At 35.9% G+C, this 15,000-nt stretch overlaps 2 protein-coding genes across 4 annotated transcripts in view; one reads left to right on the top strand and one right to left on the bottom strand.

The window, feature by feature from the left end:
• Positions 1–3,487, bottom strand: part of LOC311092274 (phosphatidate phosphatase LPIN3) — a 28,249-nt gene extending 24,762 nt beyond the window's left edge. Inside the window, exon 1 of one of the 3 annotated variants that reach the window (XM_084128856.1) lies at positions 3,431–3,487. Coding sequence is in view for 1 of the 3 variants with exons in the window: in XM_084128855.1 (XP_083984981.1) it covers positions 1,446–1,511 (66 nt within the window). In the remaining 2 variants the exon portion in view is untranslated. Of the gene's footprint in view, positions 1–326; positions 356–1,445; positions 1,567–3,430 lie in introns of those variants that run through there. The other 2 variants (XM_084128855.1, XM_084128857.1) reach the window with 2 other exon arrangements.
• Positions 3,488–5,602: 2,115 nt separating this feature from the next.
• On the top strand, positions 5,603–14,957 carry myl9b (myosin, light chain 9b, regulatory). The gene is made up of 4 exons (XM_084128858.1): positions 5,603–5,868; positions 11,739–11,940; positions 12,032–12,193; positions 13,540–14,957. Exons 2-4 carry the CDS (start codon positions 11,757–11,759, stop codon positions 13,713–13,715), a joined length of 522 nt encoding a protein of 173 aa, XP_083984984.1. The 5' UTR covers positions 5,603–5,868; positions 11,739–11,756; the 3' UTR covers positions 13,716–14,957.
• Positions 14,958–15,000: the final 43 nt, after the last annotated feature.

Raw genomic sequence — 15,000 nt, 5'->3', positions numbered from 1 at the left:
GCATTAGAAAAACTCAGGCATTATAATAAGTCAGGCTTGAGAAAAACGTCACATAAAAAAAACATTGTATAACAAACACCAAATGAGATATGACCAGACCAGACCTTTTTTATTAATAATTAGGTCAATAATGAGTAAATAGTGAAGTGAAAAATGTGAACAAACAGAAACTCAAACTCAGTTCAGCGTTTGGATTGTGATGGCCGATATGAAGACATAAAAATACAGTTTCATCACAGCAAATCAGACGTACATGAAATTCCTGAAATTAAATGAGCACAATAATTACAGAAAAATCCCTCAAAACATTTTAAAACGGACCTGACCTGTCTTTAGCTGTGCGTTTCTGAGCAGACACAACGAGAACTAGAACTTCTGCAAATCAGTCTGGGTTAGAGACGGAAACCAGATGTTGCGCTGGCTGATATGAACACTGATACCACTGATCATACATCATCATAACACACATTTTAGTTATTGAATCATTTATACAGAGCCTCAAACGCGTTTTTAACCCTGAACCCTACACTGAAAAAAATTATTCGTTGACTTTAATCATTTTTTTTATCGTAAGTGGTTGCATTCAATTGATTATATCTACATTTAAACTAATGCATTAAGTTGAACTAAAATTGATTAAGTTCAACTTAATGCATTTTGTAAAGCCTGACATGAAAATAATAGACAATCTTAAATCTTTAAAAAAAAAGAAGTTTTTTTATAGGCTTTTATGGCTCATCTAGCTGTGAGATGTAAACTTGAGGAGGAAAGCAGAGGCTCAGACTAAGCAGAAATATGCAATTTGCTGCAGATGCTGATATTTATAAGATGAAATTCTGATAGCTTGTCATGTAAAAACGTAATAACAGTACAACAGAATGCTCACATTAAATAATATCATATAATATGTCTTAAGATGATATTTAAATGCTTAGTTTTATGATCAAAGCTCTGTAAAAAATAATGCAATGCAATACAATAATGAAGCCTCAAAAGCCTGATTATCTATATTATTATTATTTTTTAAATGATGAATAATCAAATAAACTAAAGTTGCTTAAGTCTAGTAAGTGTTCATCTTGAAATATTACTAATATCTTTTACTTGATAAAATCAGGTCAGATTTGACAGCAGAAGACGTGAAGCTCGAGCTGAAGGAGGACGTTTGTACTGTTAAAAAGGCTTTTACTTGATAAAAAGTATGAACTATCGATCAGACGACAGAAGGACTGGAGGAGATTGTGTGCGACAGGTTTATCAGAGGCCTTAGAAATATTAAATACGATAGAATAGGCCTTTCTGAGTTAAAAATTGCTAAATGAAAAACTGTTTTAATGCGGAAAGACTTCGAGGGAATTATAAATCGACATTAACCTGTTGTGCACAACCACTTCTCACACACACAGAGGACACTTCTGCTCTGACGGCCCATGAAGAGCACATACCCAGATGGACCGACGATGATGATGATGAAGGCCTGTAAAGCCGGGAACCCTCCACCCTTCAGCCATCGAGGAGTACAAACCTCCTTCATCCTACAGATGCGTTCAACACTAACTATCTGGATAGATCCTCCACACAGAGGATGGTGTGCAGAGCTTATGTTACTTAAATTCAAGCCCTTTATTCTGTCTCTCTCTGTGAACCGTGTGTGTGTGGAACGAACAAAGAAGGCAATACTGGTGGTTCTGAGAGAGACCCAGTACATTCAAGCGCTCACACACACACATCCCACCAAAACACACACACACACACAACATCTACACAACATCTGTCACTCATGTCTGAAATCACACACACGGTGATCCGGCTGTACATACAGCATTAAAAACTATTATTCAACATTAAACCAGCTAAACATGAAAACAGCACACACACACACACACACACACACAGAGCATGAAAGCCATGCCAGCAGTTTGTAATGGGCTCAGCCGTTCTTTTCATCTGCTATTGTGTGTGTTAGAGAGAGAGAGAGAGAGAGAGAGAGAGAGAGAGAGAGAGATGCCTAATTCTGTCAGACAACGCTCTAAATATACAGACTGATGTGAACATTCATCCATTCAACATCACATAAATCTTGACGATGCCTCGACTCGGGCCTGATGAACTGCTGAAGCTCAGGTGAGTGAGCGACCGTCTGTCAATCTTCATGATCTCGAAACAGAGCAAACCTCCAAATCTGTGTGCGTTCAGTATGTGTGTGTACATCGTGGCTGCCTTGACTAAACTTTACAAGCTCATCCATGTAGAAAAATAGAAATGTCATTAAAACTTTAGTTTTGAAAATATTTAGGCCAGAAATTTGAACAACTGTTAGATGCCTGGGACAGTATGCATGGCAAAAATATCACAAAAAAAAATAAAGTAAATTTATACATAGGCGAGGCATAATTTATATTTGTGTAAGTAATTAAGCATAACATTAGGTCAAAATGAGATACACAAGTTCTGTCCAAATGTTTGACTGATATGACTGGATTTACACAACCATTCAAAAGATTGTGTTTAATGCTTTTGAAAGAATCTCTTCTGCTCACCAAGGCTGCATTTATTTGATGAAAAAACAGTAATATTGTGAAATATTATTACAATTTAAAATAGGTCGTTTTCAATGTGAATATATAGTAAAGTGTAATTTATTCCTGTGATCAAAGCTGAATTTTCAGCATCATTACTCCAGTCTTCAGTGTCACATGATCCTTCAGAAATCACTCTAATATGATGATATGCTGCTCAAGAAACATTTCTGATTATTGAAATAAATGTCTTTACTGTCATTTTTTTATCAATTTAATGCATCCTTGTTGTATAAAAGTACTTAATTTTGTTTAAAAATAAAATCCATCAGCTATCTGAGAGATCCGTCATGGCGAGTTTATCGCAAGTCAAGACAAATCTAAACGTTTAAAAGAAAACTCATCATGTTTGAGCAGGACTGTAAATGAATAATTTAATCCTGTTGCAGTTTAACAGTACGCTACACTACGTCGCACTGAAATATGAGAAGAAACCATGTTTTTCCCCTTATTTTAGACGTTTAACATGATAAAACGGATCCTGTAACACTCAAATGACTTCCAGAATGAAGAGATCAATAATTTCAGATCAATAAATCCGTTGATTTGTAAGACTCCGTGTCCACTGTCGAGCATCAAACTCAAACAATTTACTAATTGTTCTTACAATTCGCATATAAAGTCGTTTTTACAACATTTCCAGACTTTATGTTTCTATAAATAAACACTAAAGCTTAATGTAACAATCCAGGGACTGTAAAAACATCTGATGTTGTTACAATCTTCACTGAACAAAAACACAGCGTCGCCGTTTATAAACACAACACACTCATTTTATATGACGAAAACTGATAAACGAACACATTTAACAATAATAACATGTGAAATGAAGTTAATTTGACCGCTCTTACCTCTAAACACAACGATTCATTAGAAACTTCCTGCACTCTAACGCCCACGTCAGCACGTCAATCAAATGACATCCAATGACAGGCTGGGACTCGTCTCAGGACACGCCCCCTGTTGACGTGTGCGTTTGTGTTCAGCTCGTTCAGCTCCTGTGAAGAGTGAAGTGAAGAACCGCTAGAGGGAGCGTGTGTAATGTTTATTTATTATTTCCTTTTTTAGCGTTTATTTCAATGTTTATATGATGTATACGATTTATAATAATTCTCAAAATAATAATTCACAAAACAAGGAGTTTTTTTGTTGTTGACATTTTCGAAAGAGTGTCACTCGAATTCTTAAAGGGATAGTACACCCAAAAATAAAATTCTGTCATCATTTTGTTCTGTTGAACACACAAAAAAAATATACATTACCGTTCAAAAGTTTGGGGTCAGTAAGATTTTTAATGTTTTCAAAAGAAGTCTCTTCTGCTCACCAAGGCTGCACTTATTTGATTAAAAATACAAACAAAAACAGTAATATTGTGAAATATTATTCCAATTTAAAACAGCTGTTTTCTATGTGAATATATAGTAAAGTGTAATTTATTCCTGTGATCAAAACTGAATTTTCAGCATCATTACTCCAGTCTTCAGTGTCACATGATCCTTCAGAAATCACTATCATTATCAATGTTGAAAACAGTTATTTACATTTTTATTTCATGATGCTATGATGAATAGAAAGTTCAAAAGAACAGCATTTGTTTGAAATCTAAAGCGTTTTATAACATTGAACACTACCGTTCAAAAGTTTGGGTCAGTAAGAATTTTAATTTTATTTTTGGGGGAAAGAAATAAAATAAATCAATACTTTTATTCATCAAGGATGAGTTAAACTGATCAAAGGTTACAGTAAAGACATTTATAATGTTAGAAAATATTCTATTTTAAATAAATGCTGTTCTTTTGAACTTTCTATTCATCAAAGAATTTTGAAAAAAAAAATTGTACACAACTGTTTTCAACATTGATAATAATAATGAATGTTTCTTGAGCATCAAATCATCATATTAGAGTGATTTCTGAAGGATCATGTGACACTGAAGACTGGAGTAATGATGCTGAAAATTCAGCTTTGATCACAGGAATAAATTACAGTTTGAAATATAGAAAACAGTCATTTTAAATTGTCATAATATTTCACAATATTACTTTTTATTTATTTATTGTTTTTTATCAAATAAATGCAGCCTTGGTGAGCAGAAGAGACTTCTTTTAAAAACATTAAAAAATCTTACTGACCCCAAACCTTTGAACGGTAATGTATATTTTTGAAGAATGTTGGTAATCAAACAGTTTCTGGTCTCCATTGACTTTACACTTTAGAAAGTCAATACAACCAGAAAGAGTTTGATTACCAACATTCTTCAAAAATATCTTTATCTTTTTATGCTCGACACAAGAAATAACTTCTACAGGTTTATAACAACTTGAGGGTGAGTACATAACAGCAGAATTTTCATTTTTTGGGGTGAACTATGCCTTTAATAAATGCTATCACCTAAAAAACATAAAATACTTTGTCACACATGGCATTTGTCGAAATGTATATTGTTCAGAGATCTGAAATAACATATGGAAACATGCTAGTAATTACTTACTGACAATAAAATCATAATGTCCTCGCAGCGATTATGTCATGTGTAGCCTATATTAATAATGTGTATCCCAGCATTAAATAATAAAAAGCTATAACTGCTGTGCTTATCAATCACCATCATATTTTTCAGTGTTTAGACACTCTGTAAAGACACACTCTGTAAATGGTAACAACTCCAGCTTTAATGATGGATATAAAAGACCTATTCCAAGAGCAGTAAGATAATAACTTCCATAATAATAATAATAATAATAACTCTCTCTCATTTGGTTCATGGCTCATGTCACACTTAATGGCCCTGGAAGACAATAACCAAACTACTGTCACGCATACAAGTATGAGTTAATTAATATAAACAGAGTTATCCAGGGAACAGATCTCCCTATAATAAAGAGTTTCAGTAGGAGATTTTTCCAGACCACTGTCCATCCAAGGCAGGGGTTTTGAGGAATGTACACACACACACACACACACACACACCCCTCATGATGCGAGGCCTTGTCTAAATAAGGCAGCTTATCTCTTTTCCTGTCATTTCATGTTGATTCCTCCGGGTCTCTGTTCTCTGTGTGCCTTCAACACAAAGACAGGCTGAGCATTCTTTGCCCTTATATGGTAAACCCCTGCTGTGGGCCGGCTCTGTCTGGGAGAACGGAGAGCTCTGATTGGCCGAGAGTAAAGTGGGAGGGGCGATTACTCAAGCTGATGCTCTGAAGAAACTTTAGTGTCCCGCAAAAGTAACTGTCTCACTCTCAAACACAAAGACAACAGACACAAGACCCCATCAGCTGTAGCAAAGGTGAGTTAATCGTGCTTTGGTTTGGTTTCGAGTGCTTAGAAGTCCAAGGACAAAAGTTTTGGATATATTTAGGCAGGCACTGAGGAAAGATCTAGATGGAACTGGTGACGTATGTTGGGAGTTATGGAGCTGAAACTGATCCAGGATCATTTCAAATCCCGCTGAGCAAAGGATCTGGACATTTGAGTGCTTTCTTTAAGTGTCCAGTGAGCGAATACTGTAATGCATTTCTGTTATAGATCCAGGAGTTTTGTCCTCCTCAGTGATGGTCATAACTCATATAAACTTTAATTATTCAGAGAATAATGTGTTTGTTTGCATGTAGATGTGACTTGGCTTCATCTGGAATACAGCATTTGGTGTTTTTCTTAGTGCACCGTTGAGGTCAAAAGTCAGCGGTCAGACCCATAACCACTGGCTGGAGGACAGGACCTGAAATGATAGCAGAAGAAACTCATTAACAGAAATCAGCAACTATGTGTTTGTTTTAGATTATAGTGTTGTCTTTATTCAGAGCAATAAAGTTGTTAAACTGCACAAGTTTTCGTGAGGCAATATCACTGGACGGCCTGTTAGTGTCTCTCTGAATTCTGCCAATCCAGTTTCAGAAGCAACAAACGAATGAAGGGAGGATGTGACAGGGTGTTCGTAACAGCTGAAGCGAGGGATTGAGAGTTAGAGTACATTAGGACATCAACTCGAAGTTCATTATGATGATTTGTGTCATTTAAACAGGATTTATTTAACGAACACAACAGAATTTATGCAATCCATCAATAATACACTTACTGATGTTTGTGCTGCTGATTTCCCAACATGATGATGTCACTTCCTGAGTCATTTTAAAGTGTTTTTTTCTCCCTGAAAAAGTAATAGGATGGAAAGTAACATTGAATTTGAGGACACAGAAGAAAAAAAACATTTAAAACAATATTTAAACCCGAGTTGAACCCAATTTTTGCAATTATAACCCAATGACATTGTCTTATTTTATTCAGCATATTAAGACCCAATAAGGGCATGAACATGTCTCGCAGGGATGAGCGTTTGATGTACCTCAGGCATTCCTGCATTTAATCCTGTGGTCGAGCTGGACATTGTGTTCTGATGATGCTGTCACACACAAACACACACCCACAGCCACACACACACTCATGTTGGATTTACATGTTTTATGGGGACTTTCCATTGACATGATTTTTATACTGCATGTACAAAATGTATTTATATCCCCTTACACTAACCCGACCCCTAAACCAACCCATCACTGAAAACTTTCTGCATTTTTACATTTTCAGTAAACATCACTTAGTATGATTTATAAGCTGTTTTCCTCATGGGGACCAAAAAATGTCTCCACAAGGACAAGAATTTCAGATATTGTGTATATTTATAGGACATATTGTCCTCATAAATTAGAGTTTACCCGACACACACACACACACACACACACACACACACACAGCTTAAAATAAGCAGGTAGTTAATCAGTTACATTAATTCTAGTCCTACCTCATCATACCCACAAAACACACAGGACAGCCAGGAATAATGCAGTCAGAAAGTTTAAAATAGAGAAGTGTTTCTCAACTGTCCATGTTTTAAGTGGGTCACAGAGTGTGTAGTCAAAGAAACAACAACAACAACTACAATTCTGAATGTTTTACTGATGCGAGGATATTTGTAACTTGTTACAAAATAAAAAGTCTCTCACCTCAGAAAAAACGAGCTTTCCTCTCCTGTCAGCCGTGCTCGAGGCGCGCGCGCACTCTTCAATTGCCCGCGCAAAACGCGGACGCGCGCTGTATAATTTCACTTTATGAGCATGCAAAGTCGTAGTTGTATTACCAAAAAGTACCAACAAATTAGCCTACGCAACTGGTCGTAGGTTTTGCATGCAGGTATCCGTCTATTCACCAGGATCAGCGTGTTTTATTAACACAATGTTAATATTGTGCATTTACCATGGTAAATGAAGTTTCCATAACCTTAATGCAAACTACCACTTTATTTTCACTTTGTGTTATTTTCTATTTTTTTTATGACTGATGTGGCTCTACTAACAAAACTACTAGGACTGCTATTTGGCCTTACCTTATAGCTACTGTTCATCAGTGTTAGTGATATTCTCACAATTTATGTGTTATGTAAACTGGGACTGTACTAGGCTATGTGTATAAATAAATAGGCAACTTGGTTCAAATTCCTAAAAATGTGGGTTGTGGCGTAATGAGAAAATGTGGGTCCCATGCAGTTGAGAAACTCTGAAATAGAGAATAGTGTAATTTTACACCAAAAATAAGCAATTATTGGAGATACTAGACTTTTGACATAGCCTATTCATAAGACAATTTCCCAGCTAACAGTAAACTTTATCAGAACGTTATAATCAAGGTTATGAGCAAACGTTCTTCCAGTAATGTTAATAGAATGCTCGTTAAAAGTTATCTGGTTGTTTATTAATGTTTATCAAAATTTTAGAACAAAAACATTATACATCATTTATGGAACTTTTTTTATGAAACATTTTATTTGGGGGTTCGTCTTATTTTTTTTTATATTGTTACTACCAGCTTCAGAAGGTTCAGAGAACATTCAAAAGTATCATTATAATGTTTGCAGAATTCTAAAACGGAATGTTCCCTTAAAGTTCACATAAAACTAGACATTTTGAACATACATTCAGAAATAACGTTTTTTAATAACTTACTGGAAATGTTAGCAAAACATTCTTAGATGTTAGCTGGGTTTTATTAGTTCGTTATGGAGACGATTATTAACAGCAGGTCGTTTGCATATGGACCAGGCCTGATATAGACAGAACGCATAGATCATCCCACAGCATTTGGTTGCTTTATTGAGAAGACTTTGAGAAACTATGAATGCAAGAGCAATAAAAACACAGATATGAAAATGAGTGTTAGCTGACTGTGGTCTTCCGTATAACATGAATGACACATTCACGATGTATTGATACATGTCATCATGGTTATGAAATGTGCTGCTGTTCGCACGGGACTCGACAGAAACCGTCGGTAACATCTTCTCTGATGCGAATGGCTGTAAAGACCTTTAGTGAATCTGCTCTGTTTACAGATAGAAAAATGTTTCCCTAGATCAAAGCTGACTAACATCCTTAATCACAAACACTTTGGAGTGAATCGTAAAGGGCGACAGCTAACTAAATCAGCATTAAATGGGACATCTTAAAGTGACTTCTGGTCTGTCTATAAATCCTCGTATTCAAAACCTCATTACACTCCAGCTATCAGCCGAGTTCTGCTTACGTGAGTGTTTCTGAGAGATAAAATATGTTCTAAGAATGATTTGCTAATGATTTGTATCAAAATATCCAAAAACCACTTGCACAGTGTTAGATATTTCTTTCAATTGTGTACTTACATTATCCTAAATGGTTCCAAGAATTAGTAAATTCAGAGAAATGCACAATTCAATCTTTCAATCACATAATATCCGCGTTATCCCTGGTTTCCGCTAGTACTGCCATAGTAACCATGGCGACAGACGTGGACAACTGCGTTACGTCTAGCGGCACGCTCACGCTGTAGTTGTTTTGTTCAAACATTATAGACCATGGCAAGCAGACTTTGGGACAAAAGGAGAACTAAAACGAGGATCAATATCAGCATGGCGTTTTCGAGATGCCGAGAGCTAGCGTCCGCGGCTAACTTCGACTTAATGTACATAAAACTAATCAATGTTATATAGCTCAACATGATGAAATGTTAGAATATGATCAGTATGTTATTCTAATGTTGAGTAATGTCTAGCTTACTGCTAGTCTCATATAGCCAACAAACTAACACACAGAATAACATAATCTTTCAACACACTCAAATGCAGTTTAGTACGTGTGATAGTGTAGAGCAAGTTAAACAGCGTTGCGTTAACTCACAAGTTTAATTTGTTACATAAACTGACCAGTTTGAGCATTATTCAGCATTTGCGGGTAGTTCGGTAGAATGAATTCCTTTATATCCACGGGACTCGCATGTGGCGCTTATATATGTCTCTCATTAGCAATCATCAAGCAAAACATCAATATTCACTCATCCATAAACATTACTTCCCATAAACATTAACATTAGATCCATCGGCATGACGACAAGTTCCATGATTCCACGCTCATTTACTGATGTTAAAAAAACATGAATGTAGGCTATTCACTCATCCATAAACATTATTAGAGATTTGTTATTGTAAGAGGTTAGCGACCCCTAGCGGCAAAAAAAATTACATATTGTAGCTTTAATTTATGATAACGTAATTGCTGAAAGTTCAAAACATTCCGTGTTTTAAATGTTTTAAACGTTTTTTCTTGGTTAAGCGAACGTTAAGGGAACATTCCATTTTGCAAACATTATGGAAATGTTACTTTTGAATGTTCTCTGAAATGTGAAAATATCTCCAGCTTTTCACCTCAGACCTTAGTTCAGGCATTTTAACCAAAGACTCATTCAAAAAACCCACAGATGTCCGGACGATGGAACCGGAAGTGCTAAAATGCAACTCGTTTCAAGTTTTTTTTGGCTTACAAAAATACATAATCCTCGCAGCACTCCATCACTCTTAATCCTGTTTTTGAAGGATTGACCACTATGACCAAACACTGCGGCCTTTGCAAAAACACGCTTTGAAATCGCTGGTGTTTCTGACGTCACAAACTACCTTGTAACCAATCAGATCAACGTGTGATCGTCAACGAGTGGATCTCTGAGCTGAGTGAGTGAGTGGAGGCGGGGCTCATTTGCATAGTCATAGAACCGAGTATACTAAATGAGGCAAGGGTGTCGAGTTACATTCAAGATATTTTAAGCCATGAAGAATTTTTTTCAAGGAAAAAACGTTAAAATATGTTATTTTGGTGATCAAAGATACACTTTAATGGATAAAATGATTGACTACAGGGGGACTTTTAACAGTGTCCCTGTTTCCGATCCATGTAATAATACTGAGTAGATAAGTGTCTGAAAATTTTTTGTTTTGACCATAACATTATGCTTCCTTAAGCACCATTTGAAGGCGGCAGAAGCGAGACCAATTCCACTGTAGACTTCTGCCGTTGATGCCATTGACTTTAGTTTTGTCAATGCTGATGGTTAATCCATTCGGTTCGGCTGTACTGGCAAAATCAAAAAGAAGCTTCTGGGTCATCGTTTGCGAATACAGCACTATCATTATCTTTTTCGAGGGCAAGCTGAAGCTCCTTCTGTTCGAGTGAAATGTCTGAAACAAGGCAAAGGCCGCTACTGACTCTGGACCCTGTAATTGTCGCTTGCAGACGTATTAAAGGGTTAGTTCACCCCAAAATGAAAATTGTGTCAGTAATTACCCTCCCTCATGTTGTTCCAACCCCGTAAGATTTTCGTTCATCTTCAGAACACAAATTAAGATATTTTTGATGAAATCTGAGAGCTGTCTCACTCCTCCATAGGCTTCTATGTAACTGAAACTTGCCGGCCCAGAAAGTTAGTAAAGACATCGTTAAAATAGTCCAAGTGACTACAGTGGCTCAACCTTAAGTTTATCAAGTGACGAGAATACTTTTTGAGCGCAAAAATAAATAAAAATAACGAATACTGGTTCACGAACTAGGGAGCTGATTGGCACAAATGCCAGTTTCAAAAAAACATCATGTATTTGGTCGTACAGGAGAGAGATACACATATTTGATGTACACACACACGCATTAAAAGCAAGTCTATGCCGACCAATCTCAACCGCAAAATCCTTCCAGTGCATTGAAACATTCACTTCCTAAAAAGATTATCGATTCTATATGAATTAGAATTCTAACGATTAGAAAAATGAACTAACCCTTTACAGAATATCTTCTGCTCTTTCCTTAGACCTGAAACACTGTCAACATGTCCAGCAAGCGAGCGAAGGGGAAGACCACTAAGAAGAGGCCACAGAGAGCCACTTCAAATGTGTTTGCCATGTTTGACCAGTCACAGATCCAAGAGTTCAAAGAGGCCTTCAACATGATTGACCAGAACCGAGACGGATTCATCGATAAAGAGGATCTGCATGACATGCTGGCCTCTTTGGGTAAATCTGACAGAGAGGACGTGACATAATATTGTGAATGTCATAATATTATCACATCTAATGACATTGCCTTTGGTGTGTTTGTGCTCAGGCAAGAACCCGTCTGATGATTACCTGGAGGGAATGATGAGTGAAGCACCAGGTCCCATCAACTTCACCATGTTCCTCACCATGTTTGGAGAACGGCTCAATGGAACCGACCCGGAGGACGTGATAAGGAACGCTTTCGCCTGCTTTGATGAGGAAGGAACTGGTAAAACAAACACTGGTTTAATATAAAGAGTTCACGGAGGGACTCACAGTATGGAGGCCCAAACCTGCGAAAATTATAGATAAATAGGGGTGGGCACTGACGCATTACGATTCGATTCTGTTGTGTTCATAAGCAGAATTGAACATTGGTGACTACTATATTGAAGTGTTGTGTAATGTGTGGAGAATGGAAGGGAATGAGTAAACGATGAGTGAAGTTCGCTAGTCCTGTCTCGTGTGTTTCTTTGAAACACTGAAAGATTTAAGAATTAAATTTGAGAAATCACTATTTTTAACCCAGCCCTAACAAACAAACAAACAAATAAATGTTATAATATGAAAATAAAGGAATATAAGACTTGATAAAAAAAATATATATTTTAATTTATAATCAAATTTAGTCCTTAATTTATGGTTGCATTACTTTTTCCTTTTATTACTTTTTGTATTTATTTTTTTAACTTTCTTTTATTTTGTATTTTTTATGTTTATTTATTCCCACATGTATATTTATTTATACATTTTTTAATTTCTGCAGGTTTGGGGCTCATTTTTTTTACTTATAAGAACATGCTAATAAAAAATGCCCTTTAATTACATTTTCTATATCTCTTCTATGCATGCTTCATTTGTTGGCTGCTTGATACACTACTGGACAAGTGTGTATCAACTAAAAATTAACAATACTTCTACAGCGTTTATTAATCTTAGTTAATGTTAATTTCAACAATTACTAATACATTATTAAAATCAAAAGTTGTATTTCATAACATTAGTTAATGCACTGTGAACTAACACTAACAAACAATGAACGATTATTATTATTCACAAACATTAACAAAGATTAATAAATACTGTAACAAATACTGCAAAAAATGTTAATGCATTAACTAATGTTAACAAATGAGACATTGCAGTGTTACCGAAGTCTTTTGTGTTCACCAAGCCTGCTTTTATTTCTATTTAAAAAATACATTAAATACTGTGAAATATTATTGCAATTTAAAATAACTTTTTTCTATTTGAATGTACCTTAAAATGTATTTTATTCCCGTGATCAAAGCTGAATTTTCAGCATCATTACTCCAGTCTTCAGTGTCACATGATCCTGTAGTAAGTGTATAAATTAAATGACATACTAATAATTTAAAAATGTAACGTTTTTTTTCAGTAAATATAAGATATGGAAATAATTTCTCCAAATGCAGACACAAACAAAACACAAATACCAGCAAAATAATTTAAAAATACCTCAATATTCAAATGTAGTTCACATCTTGTGCACACTGTCTATAAAAACCAAAGGTCTTCTCGCTCTGACTGCATGTCTGACTCTCGTCTGCGCAGGTTTCATTCATGAAGATCACCTGCGAGAGCTGCTGACCACCATGGGAGATCGCTTCACGGATGAAGATGTGGACGAGCTCTTCAGAGAGGCTCCCATTGACAAAAAGGGAAACTTTAACTATGGCGAGTTCACCCGGATTCTCAAACACGGAGCCAAGGACAAAGACGACATGTAGACGATCAGAGCGCGTTACAAACACAGACATGATGAACATCCACTGGGGAAAAACAGCATTTCATGTGGTGATCTATAAAATAAGTAATTCTATCTCTAAATGCACGATTTAGATTACATTGCAAACCATCTGCAATGTATATTTTGCGTTTTTATGTGGGAGTTTATGTGTGTTTGAGTAGGTTGAAGCAGATGTGGCTCGATCTGTGCAAACTATTGCATTGGAGATGCCATAAACCTGTTTAGATATAGTGCAAAGTTATTTTTCTGTGTGCATTTATAAGGATTCTCAGCATCTTCTTCTCGTTGAACGATATTAACCGATATCAGAGACACAAGGCAAGACACTACAGGCAAAACCATTGGATGCGTCTCAATCAGCTCCGTCAGGGCACCAATCAGGGAGTCGGCCATTTTAATGGCTGTCTCAATCGCAAAATCCTTCCAGTGCATTGAAACATTCACTCCCTAAAAAGTCCCAAAATGCAGTGAAATCCAGGGTGCATCGAAGCTCACTATATCGGTTCCCGAATTAGCGTACATGATATAGCCTACTGGTTCACGACCTCGGGCGCTGATCGAGACGCACCCATTATCTTTTTAGCCACTGGTCAATTTTGCTTCCATAATATATCTTTTTGACTAGTGAAAAGAAAACATCCAAAATTATATATTTAATATATTACATTTTTACTGAACTGTACATTCGTATATCATTCACCGATTTAAATAACATATTCATAAAAACATGGTGACCATTTATTTTATTTTCTGTCTGTCGACACCATTTTCTTAATTATGGAGTAATAAAAAGAGGAACCCAAAAATGAAACCGGAATTTTGATCTTGGCTTTATCCAACATTCAGATTCATGTTCTGGAAATGTACGCAAATTAGCACATTTAAATATATCATTTTAATATTAAACAATTGTCTTAATTTACTGCGATTACTGAACTGGAGAAAGTATGGTGATATATATATATTCGATAACATTTTAACCCTATATTCACATGTAGTGTCTTGCCTTAAACATTTTGAAGTTAGATGGCCACAGACTTTGGGATTTGTAGATTTTTCAGTGGTACTGCAACTTATATTTCCCCATCAAACCGGTGAATATCTGGCTTATAAAATGTGTGATTACACGTGGCAGCTCTCAGATAAGAAGTCATCCGTCATATGAAAGTTACGTATTTTATACTGAAATAAAGATGGTCTCACACGACAGATAAATAAGTCATTTGTGCATGTCTGGGTCATTTCTGGATTTTACTCCTAATTGC

Source organism: Abramis brama (genome assembly GCF_963993115.1).
Source record: "Abramis brama genome assembly, chromosome: 11".
NCBI classification, from domain to species: domain Eukaryota; kingdom Metazoa; phylum Chordata; class Actinopteri; order Cypriniformes; family Leuciscidae; genus Abramis; species Abramis brama.
The sequence above is the reverse complement of the archived record's forward strand: the minus strand, read 5'-3'. Positions and strand labels throughout refer to the sequence as shown.

Excerpts from the sequence above, each read along its gene's own strand:
- myl9b (XM_084128858.1), top strand. The coding sequence starts at position 11,757 with ATGTCCAGCAAGCGAGCGAAGGGGAAGACCACTAAGAAGAGGCCACAG. Across the intron at positions 11,941-12,031 it reads TGACATGCTGGCCTCTTTGG|GCAAGAACCCGTCTGATGAT; the intron begins GTAAATCTGACA and ends GTTTGTGCTCAG. Across the intron at positions 12,194-13,539 it reads CTTTGATGAGGAAGGAACTG|GTTTCATTCATGAAGATCAC; the intron begins GTAAAACAAACA and ends TCGTCTGCGCAG.